General features: G+C 46.8%; 1 protein-coding gene across 6 annotated transcripts in view; it reads left to right on the top strand.

Moving 5' to 3' along the window:
• MDGA1 (MAM domain containing glycosylphosphatidylinositol anchor 1) overlaps nt 1–23903 on the top strand; it is a 190739-nt gene that overhangs the window by 103333 nt on the left and 63503 nt on the right. For all 6 annotated transcript variants that reach the window (XM_048843497.2, XM_048843495.2, XM_048843496.2 and 3 more), the window contains exon 9: nt 21110–21379. In XM_048843497.2, coding sequence (XP_048699454.1) covers nt 21110–21379 — 270 coding nt within the window. The remainder of the gene's footprint in view (nt 1–21109; nt 21380–23903) is intronic.

Here is a 23903-nt window from a genome sequence, read left to right as displayed (position 1 = left end):
TTCTGCTTCAGATCCGATGAGCTCCATAAATCTCACCCCTTGCAAATGTGCTGAAACATGGGCCCAAGTCTTCTGGGTGCAACTGATAGCAGGAGTTGGCTGTCATGCCAAAACTAATGCTGGTTCCAGAGAGTGGCTGAGGGCTAGCTCAAGGGACAATAAATGAAAACGGCATTTGCACTGATCAGGAATTTCCATACTTAGTGTTTATAGTGAAGAGACACTTTACCATCCTAATTGTGAGCCAGAATATAGTAGTTAATAGCAGTTTAATGCAATATAAATGGGTTCAGAAGTGATGGCCCTGCTGGGATTTCCTTAATAGTTCATAGCATATGCATAGTACATGGCCTCCTGGCCAATTACTTGCTGTGCTGTGAAATGGGAGACTGGGGCTTTGGCAAAGAAGAGAGAGGAAGTGGCACTCAGTGTAAGATGTTTTGCTGAGGTCAGGATAAAGGAGTATTTGAAGAGATGAGACAATAGCAATCGCTAGTTGGGTCTGAGGAAAATACTGGGACACGCGGGGGCCAATTTTCATTAGGCCTCCAATAGTGATTTGCCACATTTTTTGCTTTGCACTTGTTTGTGCATGCAAAACCTGCATTTGTATGTAGACACAAGCAGTTGTGCATTTTAGTTTGGTACATAGGCACCCATCACTGACTTTGCATGTGCACATGAAGAGTATTTTGTGCACACAAATGAAGCTATTTTGTTGGAAACCCATTAGAAATTTGGGCTTCCTTATGGCTAAAGTTGTGCCTCCCAAATTCTCCTCACAGGCAAATAGTTTGGTGAAAGCCCACCTTCTGCAGAATTGTGAGAAAGCAAAAGATCGTTTATTCTCACCTTGAGGTTTTTCTGCTGTCTGCACAGGTGGAAAAATTATTTAATTGCCAAGAATAGTTTTTTCTTCACTAACGGATCTAATAGATTAAAAAAAAAATTTTAATGCCAGAAGGGACCATTATGTTCTAATCTGACCACCTACATAGCTCAAGCTAAAGACCCACACCCAGGAATCGCTGCATCAAAAGCCATCACTTTTGTTTGAAATATAGCCATAGGACACAGAGGTGGGGGAGGGCACAAAGGCCATTGCCCAATCACTTTTTGGCCCACAGCAACCCAGCTTGGGGCAGGTGACCCAGTGATGCAAGGACCAGGAAAGGGGCAGGTCAGGGCATCACGGGGGACAGCCCCGCCTGCAAGCCGTGGTGAGAGCCAATGAGGCAAAACAAGGAGCCAGGACAGGAACCACTGTGCGGTAAGTAGTGGTGCAGGCTTGTTCTCTAGTGCCTCTCCAGGGGCAGGACACCCCCTTGTAAGGTTCCCCTCATTTGAAATGGCACTGTGTAGCCAGGGGCTGTTGTGTATCTTTTAGAAAGACACCCAGTCTTGACTTAGACTGCAAATGAGGGGTAATCCACAATGGCCTAGGAGCTAGGCACCCAAATACCTCAGGACACGGGTCCAGATCCTCAAAGGTAAGTTGTTCCAGTGATTTATTACCCTCCCCATTACAATTTTGTGATTTATTTCTAGTCTAAATTTGTCTAGCTTCAGCTTCCAATCATTGGAGCTCATTATCTCTTTTTCTGCTAGATTAAAGAGCCATTTTCTATTAGAAATCTCTTCCCCATGTAGGTCTTCTAGACTGTGATCAAATCATCTAACATTCTCTTTAACACAGTAAATAGATTGAGCTGCTTTAGTTTCTCACTATAATGCAGGTTTTCCAGGCCTCTAATCATTTTTGTATTTCTTCTGAATCCTGTCCAATTTGTCAACAGCCTTTTGGAAGTGTGGACACCGTTACTGGACACAGTATTCCACTAATAGTCTCAATACAGAGGTAATACCACCTCCCTACTTGATATTCCCTTGCTTATAGAGCCAAGGATTGCATTTGCCTTCTTAGCTACAGCATTGCATTGAGACCTTATGTTCAGTTAGTTATCATGACCCCTAAGTCGTTCTCAGAGACAGATTTCCAGGATAGCTCTTTTATGTGTGACTTTATATTCTTTGTTCTTAGACACATGACCTTGCATTTGGCTGTGTTTAAAAGACATTATTGTTCAAATGAACCCACCTTGCCAAGCAATCCAGGTTCGTCTGTATTACTGACCTGTCCACATCATTATTTACCACGCCACTATTTTATTCTACCAATTAACTGGAAGATAATATAAAAATCATTGTCGGTAAAATTTGCAAAGATATTGATAGCATTGATATTGAATAGCATTGGGCTGAGAAGAGATCCCTGTGGGACTGCACTAGTAACATTCCTCATTTACTATTACTTTTTGCATTCTATTAGTTAACCACTTTTTAATCCATTTAACATGGGCTATATAGATTTTTCTATAGTGCTAATGTTTTTTAAATCAGAATGTCCTGCGGGACTAGGTCAACTGTCTTACAGAAATCTAAGGGTGTTATGTCAACAACTTCGCTTTTCTCAAGCAAACTTGTGATCTTTTCAAAAACCAATATAAAATGTATTTGACAAGAGTGATTTTTCCAGAAAACCAAGTTTGGCATTAATTATGCTGCCATCTTTAAATTCTTTACTAACTGCATCCCATATTGGTCTTTCCATAATTTTGCCTAAATCCGTAAAGAATTAAAAGATTTCCTGACATTCAGCCTAAATTTTTATTTTCTTAAGTTGACCCTATTAATCCTGGTTACCCTCCGTTGGTCCATGCTAAATTACTCTCTATCCTTAGAGTTTATATCCTTCAGATATTTGCAAACGATGTTAACTTATCCCTCCCTTCCCCCAACTGTAGCTTAGCCAGGCTAAATATATTTAAATCTCTTAATCTTTTCCCTTAAGTAAGTCCCTCCACCTCTTTGATCATTTTTCTGCTCTTTTCTAAACTCACATCACTTTCACTATCGTTATAGTAATGAAGAGCTCAGAACAGAGAGCTGGAGTTTCCCCGAGAGCTGTAGAGAGAAGGCTCTCCACACTCTGGTCTGGGACATGATTCCTCTGAGACCAAGGTTCCCAGATCTGAGTGCAGTATCCCAGGTGGGTTCTCCACAGACAGGTTTAGCCCTTCCCTGATGGGATGGCTCGGCAATCGACATATGTTACCCAAACTCATAAAAATGCCATCGTCACTGCTGAGTGCTTTGAGTGCTAGAGGTGCCCCAGTCAATGAGGGGCATCACAAAGAGGTTTCAAAAAGCTGGATGCCATATTACAGAATGCATGATAACTGCAGCCATCCAGATAAGAACTGCTGAAGAACTGGTTCAAATCTGGAACCTAATCCTGAGTTTTGGTGCCCTGGGTGAGAATGGGGGATGTATGGCAATTCTTGTTGGTGTAATCAGAAGAGCCAGGAATGGGAGTGATTGATGCTTTGTAGCATGGACCCCCATCATTGCCTCCCGGGAATAAAATCCATCCTGCCCTGATGGAATATGGAAAGAAAAGCAACACGAGAGCGCTCCAGTCTGTCACTGGGAAATGTACTTCCTGCCCCTTGCCTTGCAAGCTCCCCTCTGCCGCAGATTAAATCCCCTCCACTTGATATTAAAAGGATGACTGTGTGAGGTGCTGCTGCCTCTGCGATAAGTGGACTCAGCTCCTCTGAGATGTTCCTTTGATGCCAGCCCAGTTTGAAGTCTGTCACTGAAGGAGTCTGGCAAATCAAATGTCAAAACGTGTTTATCTGGTGAGTGGGCTAACAAATAAATCTCTCTCTGGGTCTGAGTCCAGATGAAATGAGACAGAGCTGTTGACCAGATGGGGAGGATGAGGGAAGCAGGCACCGGGGGTGGGCAGCAGACAGCGGTCCTTAAGTGGATGCCAGTTCTGTCACTGGTCTCCTTCCGTTGCCCTCTGCTGCAGAAAGCACCCTTGTCAAGGTTCCTTCCCCACTCTGAACTCTAGGGACCTGTATGAAAACCTCCTAAGCTTACTTTTACCAGCTTAGGTTAAAGCTTCCCCAGGGTACAAACTATTTTTACCTTTTGCCCTTGGACTTTCGCTGCCACCACCAAACGTCTAACACCGGTTCCTGGGAACGAGTCCGTTTGGAAACATCTTTCCCCCCAAAATCCTCCTAAATCTTACACACCCTTTCCTGGGGAAGGTTTGATAAAAATCCTCACCAATTTGCATAGGTGACCACAGACCCAAACCCTTGGATCTTAAGAACAATGAAAAAGCATTCAGTTTCTTAAAAGAAGAATTTTAATAGAAGAAAAAGTAAAAAGAATCACCTCTGTAAAATCAGGATGGTAAATACCTTACAGGGTAATTAGATTCAAAACATAGAGAATCCCTCTAGGCAAAACCTTAAGTTACAAAAAGACACAAAAACAGGAATATCCATTCCATTCAGCACAGCTTATTTTCTCAGCCATTTAAAGAAATCAGAATCTAACGCATCTCTAGCTAGATTACTTACTAAATTCTAAGACTCCATTCCTGTTCTGTCCCCGGCAAAAGCATCACACAGACAGAGAGAGAGGCTTTGTTTTTCCCTCCCCCCAGCTTTTGAAAGTATCTTGTCTCCTCATTGGTCATTTTGGTCAGGTACCAGCGAGGTTATCCTAGCTTCTTAACCCTTGACAGGTGAAAGGGTTTTCCTCTGGCCAGGAGGGATTTTAAAGGTGTTTACCCTTCCCTTTATATTTATGACAACCCTGAATTCAGAAGAATGATCTCTATGAGTGCACAATGCCTGCAGCTGTCAGAAGCCACAGAGCTCTGAATAATGCAGCTAAAGCCAATTGCTGTAAGGTGCTCCAGAGTTTCGCTAGTGGGCTTGGGATGTTCCTCCCCTGTAGAAACTGTGTCCAAGAGCGGTAATAGGGAGAGAATATGTCAAGTGTCACAGCTTTGGCAAGAGAGTCCCCATCACAAGGCTCATTGCTCTTCTCTGAGACAGGCAGCATTTGCTAGTAGTCTGAGCACAAGACTGAGGGCCAGGAATCTCCTGAGTTCTGATCCCAGCAGTGACACCGACTCCTGCTGAAAGCCCAGAAAGTAGAGTCAGGCAATTAGACCTGGAGTCAGGGCTCCTGGATTCTATTCCAAATTCTGCCACTGACTCCTTGTGTGACCTTAAATCATGTAATCCATCTGCCTCTCTGTCCCCACTTAAGTGGTGCTGGTAATACCCCAGCTGACCATTCTTCCCACATTAGTAATGTCCCAAAGCTGTTACCATCTAATGCCTGATGAGAACCAAGTTGAACATTTCCATGAGGACAGATCCACGAGACAAACACCACTTCCAGGGCTGACATTGATTAGCTTCTTTTCCTGGAAGCCTCAACTTAAAGCCCAAGGACTGAAAGAGTCATGGAGACTGAACTTCCCTATTGCCCCAAGATCCGGACGAGGGGCTGAAACCCAATCTGAGGAGAGAGGTGGGGTATGGCGGAAGTTTGCTCTGTCCCTGTTCTGTAGATAAATAGGACTGTTGTTGTTAACCCTTAGCACCCGGCCTCTACATCTTATCTGTATAAAAGGTAATGGTTAAGAATTCAAATTAAACATTGTGACAGACCCAGACCAGTGGGATACAGGAGTCTGGTCGAAGGCAAATATACTGGCCGCTGGATGAACAGTTTTCTGTTCCCTGAGTGACCAGAGCAGGGGCTGCACTAGAGCAATCAGGAACCTGCCAGAACCAATTAAGACAGGCAAGCTAATTAAGACACTTGGTGCCAATTAAGAACATGCTAGAATCAATTAGGGCAGACAGACTAATCAGGACACCTGGTTTAAAAAGGACCTCCCATCAGTTAAGGGAGCGTGTGCAAGGAGTGAGAAGGCGTGCTGCTGGAGGACTGAGGAGTACAAGCGTGATCAGGCTTCAGGAGGAAGATCCTGCGGTGAGGATAAAGAAGGTGGTGGGAGGAGGCCATGGGGAAGTAGCCCAGGGAGTTGTAGCTGTCACGCAGTTGTTACAAGAGACACTGTAGACAGTTGCAATCCACAGAGTCCTGGGCTGGAACCTGGAGTAGAGCGTGGGCCTGGGTTCCCCCGCCCATCCCCCTCAACTCCCTGTCTGAGACAAGAGGAGGTGTCCTGGACTGTGGGTCCTACCAGAGGGAAAGGTCCCTGGCCTATCCCCTGACCCACTAGGTGGGTCAGCAGAGACTGCAGGGATTGTTCTCCTCCCTTTCCCCATACTGGCCAGTAATGAGGTTAGCTGCGTGAACGGCAGGTTTGAGCCACTAGCAAAAGTGGCCAAACTGAGGGCTGCTGTGAATCTCTGAGGCAAGCAAATCTGCCAATAAGTGCAGGACCCACCAAGGCAGAAGAGGAACTTTGTTGCAACATATTAACGATTAATAGTCAATATTTTGCTATTATAATTGTCTTAAACTGCTTTCCTTCCCCACCAGACTTTTCCTGGATTGGGACCTTGCCCCTTCATACTTTAGGCTCCACTCTTTGAGTTGACACAACTCTGGTTTTTAATAACTTTATCTGTTGCTGGCTGCTTTCCCCTCACTTCCTCTGTCTGTTTTGGGAGCAGCTAGGGAGTGTCTAGTGCTCCCAACTTAGCATGCAGACTCAAAACAGAAAGCAAGGTAAAGCTATAGCCCAGCTGTAAGCAAAAGGCTCTGACCACCTATGGCTTTGAGCATCATTGTGTTTTACAGCAGTAATTCTTCTCCTCCCTTATGACAGGTTTGCTCTTTTCAGCAGCAGTTTACCTGCAGTTTCACTGCTTTTAACTTTCAGTGATTTTTATTAAAAGGCCCAAACATACAGGGGATTGGAATGCCCGGTGGCTGGTAATGGGATACAGAACCTTTCCCTTCCACATTGCTACTTTGAATCCAGCCAGCAATGACCAAGAGCCATTCCTAGCTAATGGCTGTTCTGAGGTCCTTGGGAATTCAGTAGTGGGGGACCAGGGGGTCTCAGCCTGGTTCCTAGTAGGCAGCAATACACCACAGAAATCAAACCCACAGATGGTGGTAATTGGCTGATCGTTTGGCTTCCGCGGTCTGCTCAAGATTTGTCATTTGGTTTGGATGAAAGGTGATGTCTTGGGTGCAAGGAGACTAGTATACAGAAGGGCTGCTCCTATGTGGTTCAGACTCAAGTTATGTCCCGTTTTACTGGGGAATTCCTTAAATCGAGGTGCTGAAACTCCACAGGGAGGTGCATAAGTATGAGCTTTATTGATCAGGTCTGTGTTGCATGGGTATCCCAGCAGCATTCGCTAAGTGCCCAAAGTCCTGTCTCAGCAAGCAATGGGCTCAATATAAAACCTGGGAAGATTACCAGTCTCTTCTCCCATTATTCCAAAGTCCTGCTTGGGAATCTGGTGGGGCTTGTCCCTGGATCTGACACACTAGACATTAAAGGTTCTACTTTCACCTTCTCTTCACATTAGTGCTGGGGGCTTAGTTTCCCCACTTTCAGCATAAAATACTCCCTGTTTGTGATTCTTTTCACAGGGTGGAAGTGGTTTCAACTACCCTCAACCATTGCCCTTATTTCTGGGTCTTGTGCATCAATCTCTGGCAGCCATTGAGTGCTGGCTCCCTGCAGCCCTCTGTGATGCTCAGAAGAGTCAGATAGAGCAGCACATTCAATTTTCTTTCTTTTCTCTTTTTCCCTTGTATGTGACTCTTGGCATTTAAAACTCCAAGGCCATGTATGTCCCCAGGGAGAATTAAGCCGGAATATAAAATAAAGCTGTGCTCCTGGTTGGTGACAATCGGAGGGGGAGGAGGAGGGAAAGAGGAAATGTAAAGAGTTAGAATAAATGCCAGAGTGACCTTGTCAAGGGTTTGGATAGTCAGAGTGAAATGTGGCAGAGAGCTTCTCCGGGTGCTTCTTGTGAATGCAGCTGGGGCTGCTGCTTTTCAGTTCTTCCATAGGAACCGCACTGCCTGCCAGCCTGGGTTTGCTGGGGTACAGAGGTGTTCATCCATGCTGTGTGGAGGGCACTGGCCTTTGGAACTTCTTGCTGTGCAGAAGACTGGATGCTAACATTGGGACACTTTCATAGGCATGTCAGGCCTGGCATCTTGCCAAATTCTAGTCTGGGTGATCCCATTTGCCTCCCTGAATTCAATCCTGCAGTTTCATCTGGGACTGTGATTCTTTACTTCCTGACCCTAGCTGGACATGTAGCTTTCCTATGCACCATTAAAAAGCAGGATGAAGTGTTTCCTGTCCTAATCTAGAGAGAGAGAGAGAGACACACATTTGGAAAACATTTTGGGTAGAATATAATTGGCTGATGTTTAATGAGTAGTTGAGTAGAAACGCCACATAGACTGTTAGGAGTTGAAGGTTGTCACCATCCTGATGTGACATTAGAAAGGTATTACAATGAATTTGCATGCCTGTGTGTGCATGTACACCAATGTCTCCTAGAGAATGGAAACAGAACCTCGACTGTGTGTCATAGGTCCTATATTGCTAACAGCCAAATGAGATTCTTTTGCTAAAGTTGCAAAGGTGGGTGTTTTTCAGGGTAGGTGAATCAGCGTTCTATCCCAGCTGTTGCCATGAAGTTCCATGCAGCCGCATTTAGCAAAATAGCGAAGCCCTAATTGACTGTGGTTTGGTTACAGTATTTCTCTCTAAATTTGTGCTAAAATCCTCTATTTGCTCTATGCCATTGATGTCCTAGTAACTAAGACACTAGCATGCTGCGTCTTGTTCTAAAATGGGTATATTCATTATTTTAATCTTTCTCTCTTGCATACATGCCTTTTCTGATCTGGTGATGGGTGGGAGTTATTTGTATACATTTGTGTGTGTGCGCGCACCTGCTCGATCTTTTTTGACTCACTTTTTTTCAATTAAGGAAACCAAGTGTGGTGAAACCTAGCACTTCAAGGTAACAGAGCCATGGGAATGATGTGGCTTTACACTGCAGGGGAGTACTTGTTTGTGTAGTGTCTCATTACCATGAATTAATTGGACACTCATTCTAAGCAGAGAATGTCTGGACTAGGTCTCCTTTTAGGAGGAGCGTATGTGGGGCAAAAGGCCTTGAGATTCCCACCCAGAATGGACTCTTTTCCAACACCTGCTGTGGGAAACGGTGTAATATACTAAGCACTGCAGCTAATCTCAGAGTAAATCACTAAACAAAATCTTTATTACAATAAGATTTGACTAGTTGAGTTAATTGGCTTTGGCAGTTTGTAGAAGAAGAGAGCTGGAAAGCTGAGATTCCGCCGGCGTGTGCCTACATTTTAACTTGCTTGTGTTTTTTAAAAGAGAAGCACGTGACTGGCATTAGGACAACCCTGCTCTCCTCTGAATTCCAGCCCCCCCCCCCCCCCCCCCGCTCCAAACAGAGAGTGTGCTTAGACAGATTTGTTGTGTTAGTAAGAATGGCAATTCTTAGAGCTTGGCTTCAAAGCATTTTACGGACACACAATCCTTAGGACTCCACTGTGTGAGCATATTTATTATCATCCCCATTTTACAGATGGGGGAAACTGAGTCACAGAGCGGGGAACAGGTAGCAGCCGTGTTAGTCTGTATTGGTAAAAAGAAAAGGAGTACTTGTGGCACCTTAGAAACTAACAAATTTATTTGAGCATAAGCTTTCATGAGCTACAGCTCACTTCATCTGATGCATGCAGTGGAAAATACAGTGGGGGGGGGAGATATATATACACAGAGAACACGAAACAATGGGTGTTACCATACACACTGTAACAAGAGTGATCAGATAAGGTGAGCTATTACCAGCAGGAGAGCTGGGGGGGGGACCTTTTGTAGTAATAATCAAGGTGGGCCATTTCCAGCAGTTGACAAGAATGTGTGAGGAACAGTGTGTGTGTGGGGGGGAGGGGATAAACATGGGGAAATAGTTTTACTTTGTGTAATAACCCATCCACTCCCAGTCTTTATTCAAGCCTAAATTAATTGTATCCACTTTGCAAATTAATTCCAATTCAGCAGTCTCTTGTTGGAGTCTGGTTTTTGAAGTTTTTTTTGTTGAAGAACTGCCACTTTTAGGTCTCTAATCGAGTGACCAAAGAGATTGAAGTGTTCTCCGACTGGTTTTTGAATGTTATAATTCTTGACATCTGATCTGTGTCCTTTTCAAAACCACAGAGCATCTGTGTTGGAGCTGAGATTAGAACTGAGAGAGCGTTATTGATGCTCCCCTGCTCTAACCAGTAGGCAGTACCATTTCCTAGTTTACTAAACAGGCATGTGAGGGACATTTACACGTTCAATCTAGCATTTGTTTCCATATGGAAAACTGCTTTGGTTGGGACCTTGTGTGCCTTACTAGCATACTGAGAATAAGTTCTTCAATTAGCTTAGATGTGTGTGCGCTACTGGATGGCAGCCAAACGGCTCAGCTCTGTGTTACAGCAGTACAGAACCAAAGTCCTCTTTAGCTCAGGAGGGTAAGGGTCTGTGCTTCTGGAACAGGAGAATGAGTTCTATCTCTGCTGCTCCCCACTGTACAGTGTTGTGATGGCCATGGATTTGTTACAATATTACATGGGATAGGACAGCTGTGAGCAGTTACACAGAGCTCCATGTATCCTAGGGCCCAATATGCACATATAGCAGTAGCCACAGCAATAGGAGTAGGATCATCATAGACTCCCTTCCACCTTCCCCTGGCCTCTCTGCCTTCCTGTGATCTGGTGCTACAGATAGAAGTGAGGATTCCTGCTTGATTTCACTACTTGGTATGCTGTGCTGCAGGTCAGCTGGTAGGCCCCAGCAACCTTAAACTGTGTGGTGGTGTTAATACTGAACATCAGCGAACAGAAAATGAGGAGGCAGCCACTGTGTGTATGTAATGAGTGCCAGGCAGTTGGCAGCTCCCTCTCACAAGTTAGGAGAGAAATGGATGGGGTCAGGTGTGTCTAATAAGGCCCTGAGACGGGCACATGCTGGTTTCCCTGCCATGGTTAGAAGTTCCATTCATAGTGGTTTGTGTTTTTTTTTTTTGCTTTTTTGCTTTTTTGCAAGCACTTGGGATAACTTGTGTAACACAAAACCCAGTTCATAACCATCCCTTTCCAGAAAGGGCAGTCTTTCTCACAGGAGTTTGGGTGTTAGGTTCAGTGGCGGATTTAGAGTTAGTGGGGGGGCCTTGTGCGCAGCTTCATTTTCGTCGGCCCTCTCCCCCCCACTCCCGTTTTTCATTCTTTTTTTCTTCATCCTCCTATATTATAAGTAATAGGAAGTATTACCAAACGAAAATAAAGTGTGGTAGCTTGATTGGGGCTGGGGTGCAGGAGGGGGTGAGGCATGCAGGCTCTGGAGGGAGTTTAGAGGCAAGGTGCGGGCTCTGGGCCGGGGTAAGGGGATGGGATGTGGAAGGGGGGGCAGAGGGGCGGTGCAGCTCCTTAAGCGACCGGCACACGCACCCCTCTGGCAGCAGCTCCTAGGCGGGGCAGTTCCTGGCCAATGGGAGCTGTGGAGTCGGCGCTCGGGGCGGGGGCAACATGCAGAGACCTCACCCCTCCCCCTTCCCCTAGGACAGCAGGGACAAGCCAGCCACTTCCAGGAGTGGCACGGAGGGAGGGAGGCAGAAGGGGCAGGGAGCCACCTTAGCCCTGCCGCTTGCACGTCTCTGCGTGCCCCTTGTGGGGGAGGGGGCAACGGGTCTCCAAGCACTGCCCAAGGTGGGGGCAGTGCATGGAGCCACCTCCACCAGAGGCACGCGGAGACATGCCAGCAGCTGGCCACTTCCGGGAGCAGCGCAGGGCCATCAGTCACGGGCTCTGTTCCCAGCTCTGCTGCTGACTGTGTGACTTTAGGCAAGTCAGTTCCCTACCCTGTGCTTCAGTTTCCCTCGCTGTAAAATAGTGAGAATACCAGCTCTGAGGCAGCCCTGTAGAGAATTCATTTGTGTTAGTAAAGTGCTTTGAGATCTGAAGAGTATTAGTTGCTTCTTACTTTGTGTTGCTTAATACACTCCACTCTGGACACTTGACATTTCTTCACTCTGCTTCCCTGACTCCTGCTCTTTTTCGCCATGAGCGCCCTGGGACGTCTTCTAAAAATAGCCCTGCCACCCCAGCAGCCCCATTTGCTGCAAAGCTCCCAGACTGGCTGCTGTGAGGATGTTGGCTGAGGTCTCTTTTGGCTTTCAGATCCCTGGGATGACTGAGTGAAGCCACTTTACTTTGGTTGGTTTTATTTGTTCCTAACGAGCCGGTGAGTGATTATGGCTTTGACTGTTGCATGATAATTTTGTGGCTAAGGCGGGCTGCCTTGCCCTGTGTTTTCGCAGCAGCAGCATCTGAACAAGCCTGCTGGAGAAGTGTCAAGGTTCCTCCCCCATTCTGAACTCTAGGGTACAGATGTGAGGACCTGCATGAAAACCACCTAAGCTTACTTTTACCAGCTTAGGAGGTTTTCATGCAGGTCCCCACATCTGTACCCTAGAGTTCAGAGTGGGGGAGGAACCTTGACATGGTGGCAGAGTGGTGGGATTAACCTGAAATCATTTTGAGATCAATTTGAGATTTTTTTTTTTTTTGAACTAGAAATACAGATTTTAAAAAGGAAATTTGTTTCCTTTAAAGCTGCTGGAAAGCAGCTTTGTTTTTTCTCTGCTTTGGGGCCAGAGCAGAGACAAAAGGGGATTATCTTTGTGAATTGCAGGTTTTCTTTGCCTGGAGGCAGGGTACTTAACCTCCTGCAGGGAAATTCACAGTCTTGGTAAATCAGAAGGTTTTTTTTCCTAAAAGTAAAGGGCGGGGGGGGGGGGTGTTCTACCCATTTGCCTGGAGACAAAAGTGGCAGGGGCTTGCTTTTTGATTTTTTTTTTACAAGGAGCACAAGTTTGAAAAGGAATTCTTTTCCTTTGGGCTGCTGGTAAGCAGGTTTCCAAGTAGTTGAAGGTTTTTTGCTTTGATTTGGGGCCAGAGCAGAGACAAAGGGAATTGTCTTTTTGTGTAGGCTGACAATCACTATCGGAGAATAGGTATTCTATTACAGCACAGCAAAATTTTACAACCAAGTTTTGTTTGTTTGTTTCTAAACCTTGGGTGTAAAGTTAGTTAAAAACAGAGAGGTTAGGATGACAAAATCCACGGCTCAACAAAAGCTGGAATTAGCCAGATTTCAGGCTGAGGAAAAACAAAGGGAACATGAAAGACAGAGAGAACTCATGCGGCTGGTGGAGGAGGAGAGGGAAAAAGAGAGGAAGCATGCACTGGAGATGGAGAAGGTAAAGGCTCAGCAGAATATACCAACAAACCCTAGCAATACTTCTCCAGGTACCACTTCCCATCCCAGAAAGTTCCCCACCTACAAGGCAGGCGATGATACTGAGGCCTTCTTAGAAAACTTCGAAAGGGCCTGCCTTGGGTACAGCATTTCTACCGACCAATACATGGTAGAGCTGAGGCCGCAGCTCAGTGGACCCTTAGCTGAGGTGGCAGCTGAAATGCCTAAGGAATACATGAACAAGTATGAACTGTTTAAATCTAAGGCGAGAGTCAGAATGGGGATAACACCCGAGCAGTCTCGTTGGAGGTTCAGAGCCCTAAGGTGGAAACCAGATGTGTCATTTACCTGACATGCCTACCACATTGTGAAACATTGGGATGCCTGGATATCAGGAGCAAGTGTTGACTCTCCAGTAAATTTGCCCTTCCTAATGCAAATGAAACAATTCTTCGAGGGTGTTCCTGAGGAAATAGAAAGATACATCCTAGATGGGAAACCCAAAACTGTAAATGAGGCAGGAGAGATTGGAGCCAGATGGGTGGAGGTGGCAGAGAAGAAGAAAACTGGTCGCCGTTGGAGCGGAGACCAGAAGGGACAACCCCAGACCACACCCTATTAGCGGGGGCCGCCCAAAGCCCCACCTACCTCCCAAAGAACCCTCCAAACCCCTTATCATCCTGCCACCCTGTTCTCCAGCAACCCACCTCGCCCAAGTGACCCGTCAGCTGGACAGTGTTTTAAATGTAACGAGCTGGGGCATGTAAAGGCCAACTGCCCCAAGAACCCCAACAGATTACAGTTCATTGCACCAGAATCACACCAGAGGTCCGCAGGCCCAGATACCCTTGGAGCGGAGGGAAACTGTGAGTGTGGGCGGGAAGAAGGTCACCACATGGAGGGACACCGGAGCACAAGTGTCAGCTATCCATGCTTCCTTAGTGGACCCCAATTTAATCAACCCAGAGATCCAAGTGACGATTCAACCCTTCAAGTCCAACTCTTTCAATTTGCCTACAGCCAAGTTGCCTGTCCAGTACCAGGGCTGGTCAGGAACGTGGACTTTTGCAGTCTATGATGATTATCCCATCCCCATGCTGTTGGGGGAAGACTTGGCCAATCATGTGAAGCTAGCCAAGAGGGTGGGAGTGGTCACCCGCAGCCAGGCTAAACAAGCCATGAAGCCTAGCTCTGTTCCAGAAACTTCTATCAGGACCCGGTCAGAGGTGATGGACCCGGACCCCAGGCCAATGTCTGTAACAGCAGTAGTGGATCCAGTCCCAGAGACCCAGATGGAACCAGTCCCAGAACCGGAACCAGCGGAACAACCAACACCAGACCCATTGCCAGCACTGAATCCAGTACTTGCAACCTCAACACCAGAGGGCCCCGCCGAACCTGAACCAGCAGCAGCCTATAACCCTACACAGAGGCTCAGCCAGAGCCTGAACCCCAACATAGTGTCCCAGCGGGAAGCGGTTCACAGTCAACGGAAACAGCCCCATCCCCTATATTGCTTCCAGAGGGACCAAGCATAGGTCCACAATCCAATGAGGAATTGATGTCTCCAGCATCAAGGGAACAGTTCCAGACCGAACAGAAAGCAGATGAAAGCCTCCAGAGAGCTTGGACGGTGGCACGGAGCAACCCACCACCTCTCAGCTCTTCTAATCGATCCAGGTTTGTTGTAGAAAGAGGACATTTATACAAGGAAACTCTTTCTGGTGGACACCAGGAAGACTGGCATCCTCAGAGACAGTTGGTAGTTCCAACTAAATACCGGGCCAAGCTCTTGAGCTAAGCCCATGATCACCCTAGTGGCCATGCTGGGGTGAACAGGACCAAAGACCGTTTGGGGGGGGTCATTCCATTGGGAGGGAATGGGCAAGGATGTTTCTACCTATGACCGGTTTTGTGAAGTATACCAAAAAGTGGGAAAAGCCCAAGACCAGGTCAAAGCCCCTCTCCAGCCACTCCCCATCATTGAAGTTCCATTTCAGCGAGTAGCTGTGGATATTCTGGGTCCTTTTCCAAAAAAGACACCCAGAGGAAAGCAGTACATACTGACTTTCATGGATTTTGCCACCCGATGGCCAGAAGCAGTAGCTCTAAGCAACACCAGGGCTAAAAGTGTGTGCCAGGCACTAGCAGACATTTTTTGCCAGGGTAGGTTGGCCCTCTGACATCCTCACAGATGCAGGAACTATGGAAAACCTTTGGGAAGCTCATGGGGTAAATCACTTGGTTGCCACTCCTTACCACCATCAAACAAATGGTATGGTAGAGAAGTTTAATGGCACTTTGGGGGCCATGATACGTAAATTTGTAAATGAGCACTCCAATGATTGGGGACCTAGTGTTGCAGCAATTGCTCTTTGCCTACAGAGCTATACCACACCCCAGTTTAGGGTTTTCCCCATTTGAACTTGTATATGGCCGTGAGGTTAAGGGGCCATTACAGTTGGTGAAGCAGCAATGGGAGGGATTTACACCTTCTCCAGGAACTAACATTCTGGACTTTGTAACCAACCTACAAAACACCCTCCGAACCTCTTTAGCCCTTGCTAAAGAAAACTTACAGGATACTCAAAAAGAGCAAAAAGTCTGGTATGATAAACATGCCAGAGAGCGTTCCTTCAAAGTAGGGGACCAGGTCATGGTCTTAAAGGCGCTCCAGGCCCATAAAATGGAAGCATTGTGGGAAGGGCCATTCACGGTCCAGGAGTGCCTGGGAGCTGTTAATTATCTCCTAGCATTCCCCACCTCCAACCGAAAGCCTAAGGTGTACCATATTAATTCTCTAAAGCCCTTTTATTCCCGAGAATTAAGGTTTGTCAGTTTACAGCCCAGGGAGGAGACAACGCTGAGTGGCCTGAAGGTGTCTGCTATGAAGGGAAAAGTGCTGGTGGCGTGGAAGAGGTGAACCTCTCCATGACCCTTGGGCGTATGCAGTGACAGCAGATCAAGGAGCTGTGCACTAGCTACGCACCAATGTTCTCAGCCACCCCAGGACTGACTGAACGGGCATACCACTCCATTGACACAGGTAATGCTCGCCCAATTAAAGTCCAACCTTACCGGGTGTCTCCTCAAGCTAAAACTGCTATAGAACGGGAGATCCAGGATATGTTACAGATGGGTGTAATCCGCCCCTCTGGAAGTGCATGGGCATCTCCAGTGGTTCTAGTTCCCAAACCAGATGGGGAAATAAGTTTTTGCGTGGACTACCGTAAGCTAAATGCTGTAACTCGCCCAGACAAATATCCGATGCCACACACAGATGAACTATTAGAGAAACTGGGACGGGCCAAGTTCATCTCTACCTTGGACTTAACCAAGGGGTACTGGCAGGTACCGCTAGATGAATCTGCCAAGGAAAGGTCAGCCTTCACCACGCATCTCGGGCTGTATGAATTTAATGTACTCCCTTTTGGGCTGCAAAATGTACCCGCCACCTTCCAAAGACTTGTAGATGGTCTCCTAGCGGGATTAGGAGAATATGCAGTCGCCTACTTTGACGATGTGGCCATATTTTCGGATTCCTGGGCAGACCACCTGGAACATCTACAAAAAGTCCTTGAGCGCATAAGGGAGGCAGGACTAACTGTTAAGGCTAAGAAGTATCAAATAGGCCTAAACAGAGTGACCCACCTTGGACACCAGGTGGGTCAAGGAACTATCAGCCCCCTACAGGCCAAAGTGGATGCTATCCAATAGTGGCCTGTCCCAAAGTCAAAGAAACAGGTTCAATCCTTCTTAGGCTTGGCCGGTTATTACAGACGATTTGTACCGCAATACAGCCAAATCGCCGCCTCACTGACAGACCTAACCAAAAAGAAACAGCCAAATGCCGTTCAGTGGACCGAAAAGTGTCAGAAGGCCTTTAACAAGCTTAAAGCGACACTCATGTCTGACCCTGTACTAAGGGCCCCAGACTTTAACAAACCGTTCCTAGTAGCCACAGATGCATCCGAGCATGGTGGGGGAGCAGTTTTAATGCAGAAAGGACCTGGTCAAGAATTCCACCCTGCAGTGTTTCTCAGCAAAAAACTGTCTGAGAGGGAAAGCAACTGGTCAGTCAGTGAAAAAGAATGTTACGCCATTGTCTAAGCTCTGGAAAAGCTACGCCCATATGTTTGGGGACGGCGTTTCCACCTGCAAACCGACCATGCTGCACTGAAGTGGCTTCACACCATCAAAGAAAATAACAAAAAACTTCTTCGGTGGAGTTTAGCTCTCCAAGATTTTGATTGACATCCAACACCTCTCAGGAGCTTCTAACAAAGTGGCTGATGCACTCTCCCGTGAAAGTTTCCCAGAATCAACTGGTTAAAATCGTCCTTGAGATGTGGAAAATATTGTTAGTCTTTATGTACTTGGTAGTATATTTAGAGATGCATGTGTCTTATTAACTCTGTTTTTCCTAGAGCTCCAGAAAGAAATCCCAGCCAGAGTTTCACCCTAGCTGAGATTTGGGGGGGCATGTCATAAACATAAAGGGAAGGGTAAACCCTTTTAAAATCCCTCCTCGCCAGAGGAAAAATCCTCTCACCTGTAAAGGGTTAAGAAGCTAAAGGTAACCTCACTGGCACCTGACCAAAATGACCAATGAGGAGACAAGATACTTTCAAAAGCTGGGAGGAGGGAGAAACAAAGGGTCTGTGTCTATCGGTATGCTGCTTTTGCTGGGGATAGAACAGGAATGGAGTCTTAGAACTTTTAGTAAGTAATCTAGCTAGGTATGTGTTAGATTATGATTTCTTTAAATGGCTGAGAAAGGAATTGTGCTGAATAGAATGACCATTTCTGTCTGTGTGTCTTAAGGTTTTGCCTAGAGGGATTCTCTGTTTTGAATCTAATTACCCTGTAAGGTATCTACCATCCTGATTTTACAGGGGTGATTCCTTTACTTCTATTTCTATTAAAAGTCTTCTTGTAAGAAAACTGAATGCTTTTTCATTGTTCTCAGATCCAAGGGTTTGGGTCTGTGGTCACCTGTGCAAATTGGTGAGGATTTTTACCAAACCTTTCCCAGGAAGTGGGGTGCAAGGGTTGGGAGGATTTTTGGGGGGGAAAGACGTGTCCAAACTACATTTCCCAGTAAACCCAGTTAGTTTGGTGGTGGCAGTGGATATTCCAAGGACAAAGGATAAAATTAATTTGTACCTTGGGGAAGTTTTAACGTAAGCTGGTAAAAGTAAGCTTAGGAGGTTTTCATGCAGGTCCCCACATCTGTACCCTAGAGTTCAGAGTGGGGGAGGAACCTTGACAAGAAGTATTGCTGCTTTAATGCTGGCTGGCAGGGCAATGCTCTGCCCTCTTCACCCCTTTCATAATACTTCTCACCACGTTGCTGTTCTCCCGTTTATTTGGCGCCAGAGGAAACCAATCATCCTTGTACATTTGCATAGCGCGTTTCATGCAAACGTATCCTGGAATGCTGCGTATGGAGAAAGTGCTCACCCAGTGCTGAATGCAGCCACCCCTGGGGTGGAACATAGCCCGCGCTTTACGGCGCACACCAGCACTATACAAGCGGGTTTCGGGGAGAAATGGAAGGGAGTTTAGGGAACCTGTATGTAGTGGCCCATGTTGGAATTTGGCCAGGAAACCAGGGCTAGCTCTCTAACTCCCTAAAGCATGTAACCAGAGCTGAATGGCCACAAGCAGCCAGGACGTTGGCTTTATGGTACTTCTAGCAGGACAGCTTCCACAGCCCCATGCATTAAAGTTTGTGAGGTGCTGCTTTGTGTTTGAGGAGGTGGGCATCTCCATCCAGGGGAAAAAGTGACTAGAGGCAGCAGCTTATTTTACCCCTGCACGTGCACACGAGAGAGTGATGGTCACAGATTCTGGTTGCCTTGCAGTCTGAGTAGGGAATCTTCATTCCCTCCCCCATGCTGCAGAATGGTGGCAGAGACCCAGAGCATCTGCAGTAGCCCCTGCAGCTTCTGGGCCCTGAGGAAAGAGCTGGGTTCTACCAGCCCTGCCCCTACTCCCTTGTCCCTCTTCTGCCCTCATACAGTCCCTCTTTACTAGGGCACAGGGTGTTCCTGGAGCCAGGAAGGGGCTCCTAGCCCCCCTCTCCAGCATAATGACCTCCACTGCTTCCACAGATCTCACAGACCTCCATAGCCTCCTTAGTGCGATGAAATGGCGACTCCCCCTGCTAGCTCACTTGCTTTGGCTGAGTGTCTGTCGCCACCACGTCACTTTTGAAGCCTTCTCTTTTTCACTTCCCCAGCCGGTCTCGATTAGAACATGAGGCCCTGCTGGCTTCAACTGAGGAGCAGATGTGACCCAAGAAATGGGAGAGCAGCTGGGGATGAAGATGACACCAGATCAAATCAAACAACATCTCACATTCTAACTCTGTGAGGTGGGAGACTGGCAAGCCAAAGGCAAGTCAGTACTTGGAGCACCTGCTGAGACATGCCACTAGCAAGCCATCTGTAATGAGCTGACCATGCCACTCAACAGGGCAAGGCACGCTCCATCCAGGGCTGTTTTTAATCCATTTAATTGCAGAGAAGGACCAAACAGCTGAGAGTTGGGCCAGGTACCTGGAAAATAAGATGGTTACTGTCAAGCAAAGGTGACCTGGCAGAGGAGGTGCTGTTGTACCAGACCTGGAGACGCTCTTGCCCCGCTTAGCAGAGGAGATCTTTTCATGTTAAACATCTAGGTGGCCTATGTTGCCCACAGGACTGTAGAGGATACCAGGCTCATGGAGGAAGAGTAGTTTTTGTATTAGATGTACATAAAGACATCTCTGCTTTCTCTATTGGAGCTCGGGCCATCCCAGAGCCAGATTCTGCCCTCACTTACACTGGGGCAGCCCCACTCATTTTAGCAAGAGAGCTTTTGTGTTTTCTGTTATTCTTAATCAAAAGTTTCATGCTGGTGGAAGGTGCTGGATTGATAGCCCTGGCGACTGAAGTCCTCTGTTAATACATAAAATAGGTACAGCCCACGCAGTGGTGATTCACACTACCCCTATGCCATGTCCCATCTGCATGCCTCACTCCTACATTCCAGAGGTCTCTGAGTGTTACAGACACTAATGGATTTTCATAGCCTTCTTACCCCCGGAAGGCAAATATATGTTGTTAGCCCCTTGTGACTGATAAGGAGACTGAGGCATGGAGAGGGGAAGTGATTTGCCTTTCAAGGTCAGTCAGTCAATGGTAAACATGAAAACAGAACCTGAAGTCCTGACAACCAGGCCCCTGATCTAACCACTAGACTGCGCTGTCATGCATATCTCTGGCTTCTTGCATCCACTTTAGCCTTCTAATGCCCCACAGCCCTCCCAAGGGCTCTGTGTTCTGTGAGGGTGGACAGGTTTTATCCTAACTAGGGACAGGGATTTTATATAGCTGATATATATATTTTTTAACCCTCCTCTGTATTAAGTTGCACAGGAGAAAACCGATTTCAGTGTTTAGGAGCTACTTTGCTATGCTTTATGATTGCAGATCACACTGGCTTGGAGGAATTACTACTGCTCTTGTTCTGATTTAGGGCTTGCAGGGCAAATGCCAGCTGTGGAGCTTAACAATGTGGGCTGTACATTTTAATACGAAGGTGCAGCCTGCTGATAACCCAGGACTCGGCATACAATGTCCCACCTTGGCAGAGTGGATGTAGATGAAGTATTGTATCCTAGGACCTGTGTTCTCCATAGGCTGCCCCTACATATTGTATATGAGGGTGGCTACAACCTGCTCCAGCCCAGTCACAAGTTGCTGGGAAATGGCTGATGCAGCTGTTGCTTGGGCACACCCTAGCAAAGGAGAGCAATATGCAGTCAAGAGTAGCAGGGGCATGTGTACTGGGAGATATGGCAGCCATTGAGGGTCTAGCTTAGGAGACAGACTGCTGCTCCAATGACTGGTTTTCTTCCTGTTCTTGTCATTATGATTTCAGTCCCCCCAGTTGTGGAACCAACTTCTCAGGACATCCGCCAGGGCATGGGCCGTAGCGTCACCCTGCGGTGCACCATGCTGAAGGGGAGCCCCATGAAGGTAGCCACAGCCGTCTGGCGCTTCAATGGGAACCTCTTGACACTGCTCCCCACAGAACAGCAGGACTACTCGGAGCTGAAGGTGGACAGCGTGAACCGGGAGACCAGTGGTAGCTACGAGTGCAGCATCTCCAACGATGTGGGGGTCGCCATCTGCCTCTTCCAGGTGTCTGGTAAGTCTCACAGATTGACTCCTTATGTTTTTAATTGACTTGCTTATAGCGAGTTTGGTGGCTGGCGAGCCCTGGAGACGGACACCCTCTCTCCGTAGACTGGATACAGTACAGGCAAGCTTCCGCCATGCACTCTCCCCACCAGGGTGCTTCAGTTGTGTTCTGGGAGGACTCCCTCTAGGACTGAGTAGGGAGCTCGACCTCCACGGCTCATGCAGTCCTTGGTGCCTCTGCTGCCACTGCCTAGAAGGGGGCTAGTTAGTGCCAATTGGGTTGGAGCATTTTTGTGGTGTGAACACTTGCTCGAAAGGAACAGGAGTGACAAACACCAAAATCATTTCACGTAGGCCACTGTACAGCTATCTGTTAGTATCCACTCTCAGCTAAAGACAACCTGAATCGGATTTAAATGTTGACCAAGCAGGTGTGTAAGACTCAGCATCCCATCGCCCTCCAGTTCGTTCTTTTAAAACAAAACCCTTCTTTTAGTGTGTTCCCCCGAGTTTTGTGCAGCGACATCTGCTTAGATAAAAACTAGGCAGGGTCTAATGCTGTTACTCGGTGGATTTGCTGCTGGGATTTGTGCGAATCCAGCATGTACAGTGAGTGAAATCCTTTCCGACTCCATGGGCAGCAAAAAGGGGGAGTGACGCTTGAGTTCAAACCACACGTCTGATCCAGCCACTTCTGCTGATTGTTAAAGCTGTTTTTTCCCTTGACCTTAGGTTTGACTTGGGCCCCAGTTTCTACAGAGGTAGATTTACACCCCATCTTGTGGCAGATTAAGTATTTGTACCGACAAGCCCTTAGTGTGTGTGTGTGCTGGCAGCGAGTGGTTGGAAGGTTGGTGGGATCTATTTTATGTCACACCTTCCACTTAGTCATTTCTCAGGCACTGGTACCATGCTGGCCTTAGTCTTTTCCCTTGACACGCTCCCAGAACATCCTATTTTGACCAGCTACATCCCCTTCTCCAGTGACCCCTCCCCTATCCCTTCAGACCTCTGCACATTTGTGTGGCATTAGGTTTCTTTCTGTAACTTATGCCCCTTTCTTCACTAGCCTGCAGCCAGCACTTATGCTATCACTGCAAAATGAAGTCCATTGTGCTCTGTCAAACAGAACTGACTCTAGAAAGCTTACTCATTCCTAGGGGACTTGGAAATGCTTCCGGCACATGGATTCCTTTCTGGAGCTGGTACTTAATGGATTAATGCCATTCAGTTTGTGGTGCTCAGTCCCATGAGACAGGATCCCGTTAGCAGCCAGCATGTTCCTTCTTCTCCAGCCTCTCTCAACAGCCAGGGCATAGCTTTCTAGTGCTAGCTTTCGGATTCCAAACTTCTTTGCCCATTCTTATGACCAAACATCTACAGGTCCAGGGAAAACCTCGGCACTCATACAGCTGACTGAAACTTTTGAATTCTTTCTTAGCACATATATCTGAGAAGGATAGCCCAGTGATTAGGGCATGAGTCTAGGTCTTGGGCCGCTTGGGGATCTATTCCCTGCTCTGCCACAAACTTCTAGCATAACCTTGGGCAAATCACTTAGCCCTTCTGCGCTTCAGTTCCCCATCTGTAAAATGAGGATAATACCGTTCTACTTTATGGGGTGTTGTGATTCATTAAAGATTGTGAGGTGCTCAGATACTGTGGTCATGGGGGCAATGTCAGTACCTAAAATGGATGGGTGTATAGGGGTGTTAGCTTCTTCCACAGCTAAAAAAATTTTAGCTTTGTTACAAAGTTTTACAGGCACAATGTGACTTCTAGACTGTCCCGCACCCATTCCATGCCTCCTCCCTTCCCCCCACACCTTTGTATAGGCAAGCAGCACTACCATCACACTCCTATGGTCTGGTCAGTGCTAATCCACTCTCCAGCTTCACCTACATATAAGGCCCAAAATATAATCTGAATGTGTATCTGGTCTGGTTCTCCTTTCACCCAAAAACAAAGTCCAGCAACAGTTCAACTTTCCAGAAGTGAAGTTTTAAAAGTATCGGATATGCTGCAGTCATTATTAAAGGGTTTCTTTTTTCCTCCCTCTTTGCTGCCATCTCAGAGTCAATTAATAAGGAATTAATGTTATGCAAGATGATGATTATCATTTCGGAATCCATTATGAAACTCGACTTCCACAGTCAATACAAAGTTGAATATGCAGTAATTAATCTCTGAGGTGGTTCTGAACTTCTAACTTATTATTTTTATCAACAAATTTTTGCACAAGCAAGAAAAAAAGACTTGGACATAACTCTGATGGATAATATGAATGTTTAACAGAAAACACGGAATCCTTCTAAGTCTGATTACACCTCCACAGAATGACAGGGGCCCATGCTTTGAGTGTAAAGTGACAGTGTGCTCTGCGAATGGGAGTGTTTGGGGGGGTGATATTTATGCTCTGCACTCCAGCAGTCCATGCTATTTAGAGATGGCCCCAATCTGGGAAATTCACACCTGCATCTGGACTCCCCCAAAGTCCAGGGAGAGTTCTGATTCAAGGCCATCTCTTGCCT

Source organism: Caretta caretta, chromosome 3 (assembly GCF_965140235.1).
Source record: "Caretta caretta isolate rCarCar2 chromosome 3, rCarCar1.hap1, whole genome shotgun sequence".
NCBI lineage: Eukaryota > Metazoa > Chordata > Testudines > Cheloniidae > Caretta > Caretta caretta.
This window is presented reverse-complemented; position numbering and strand designations above follow the sequence as displayed.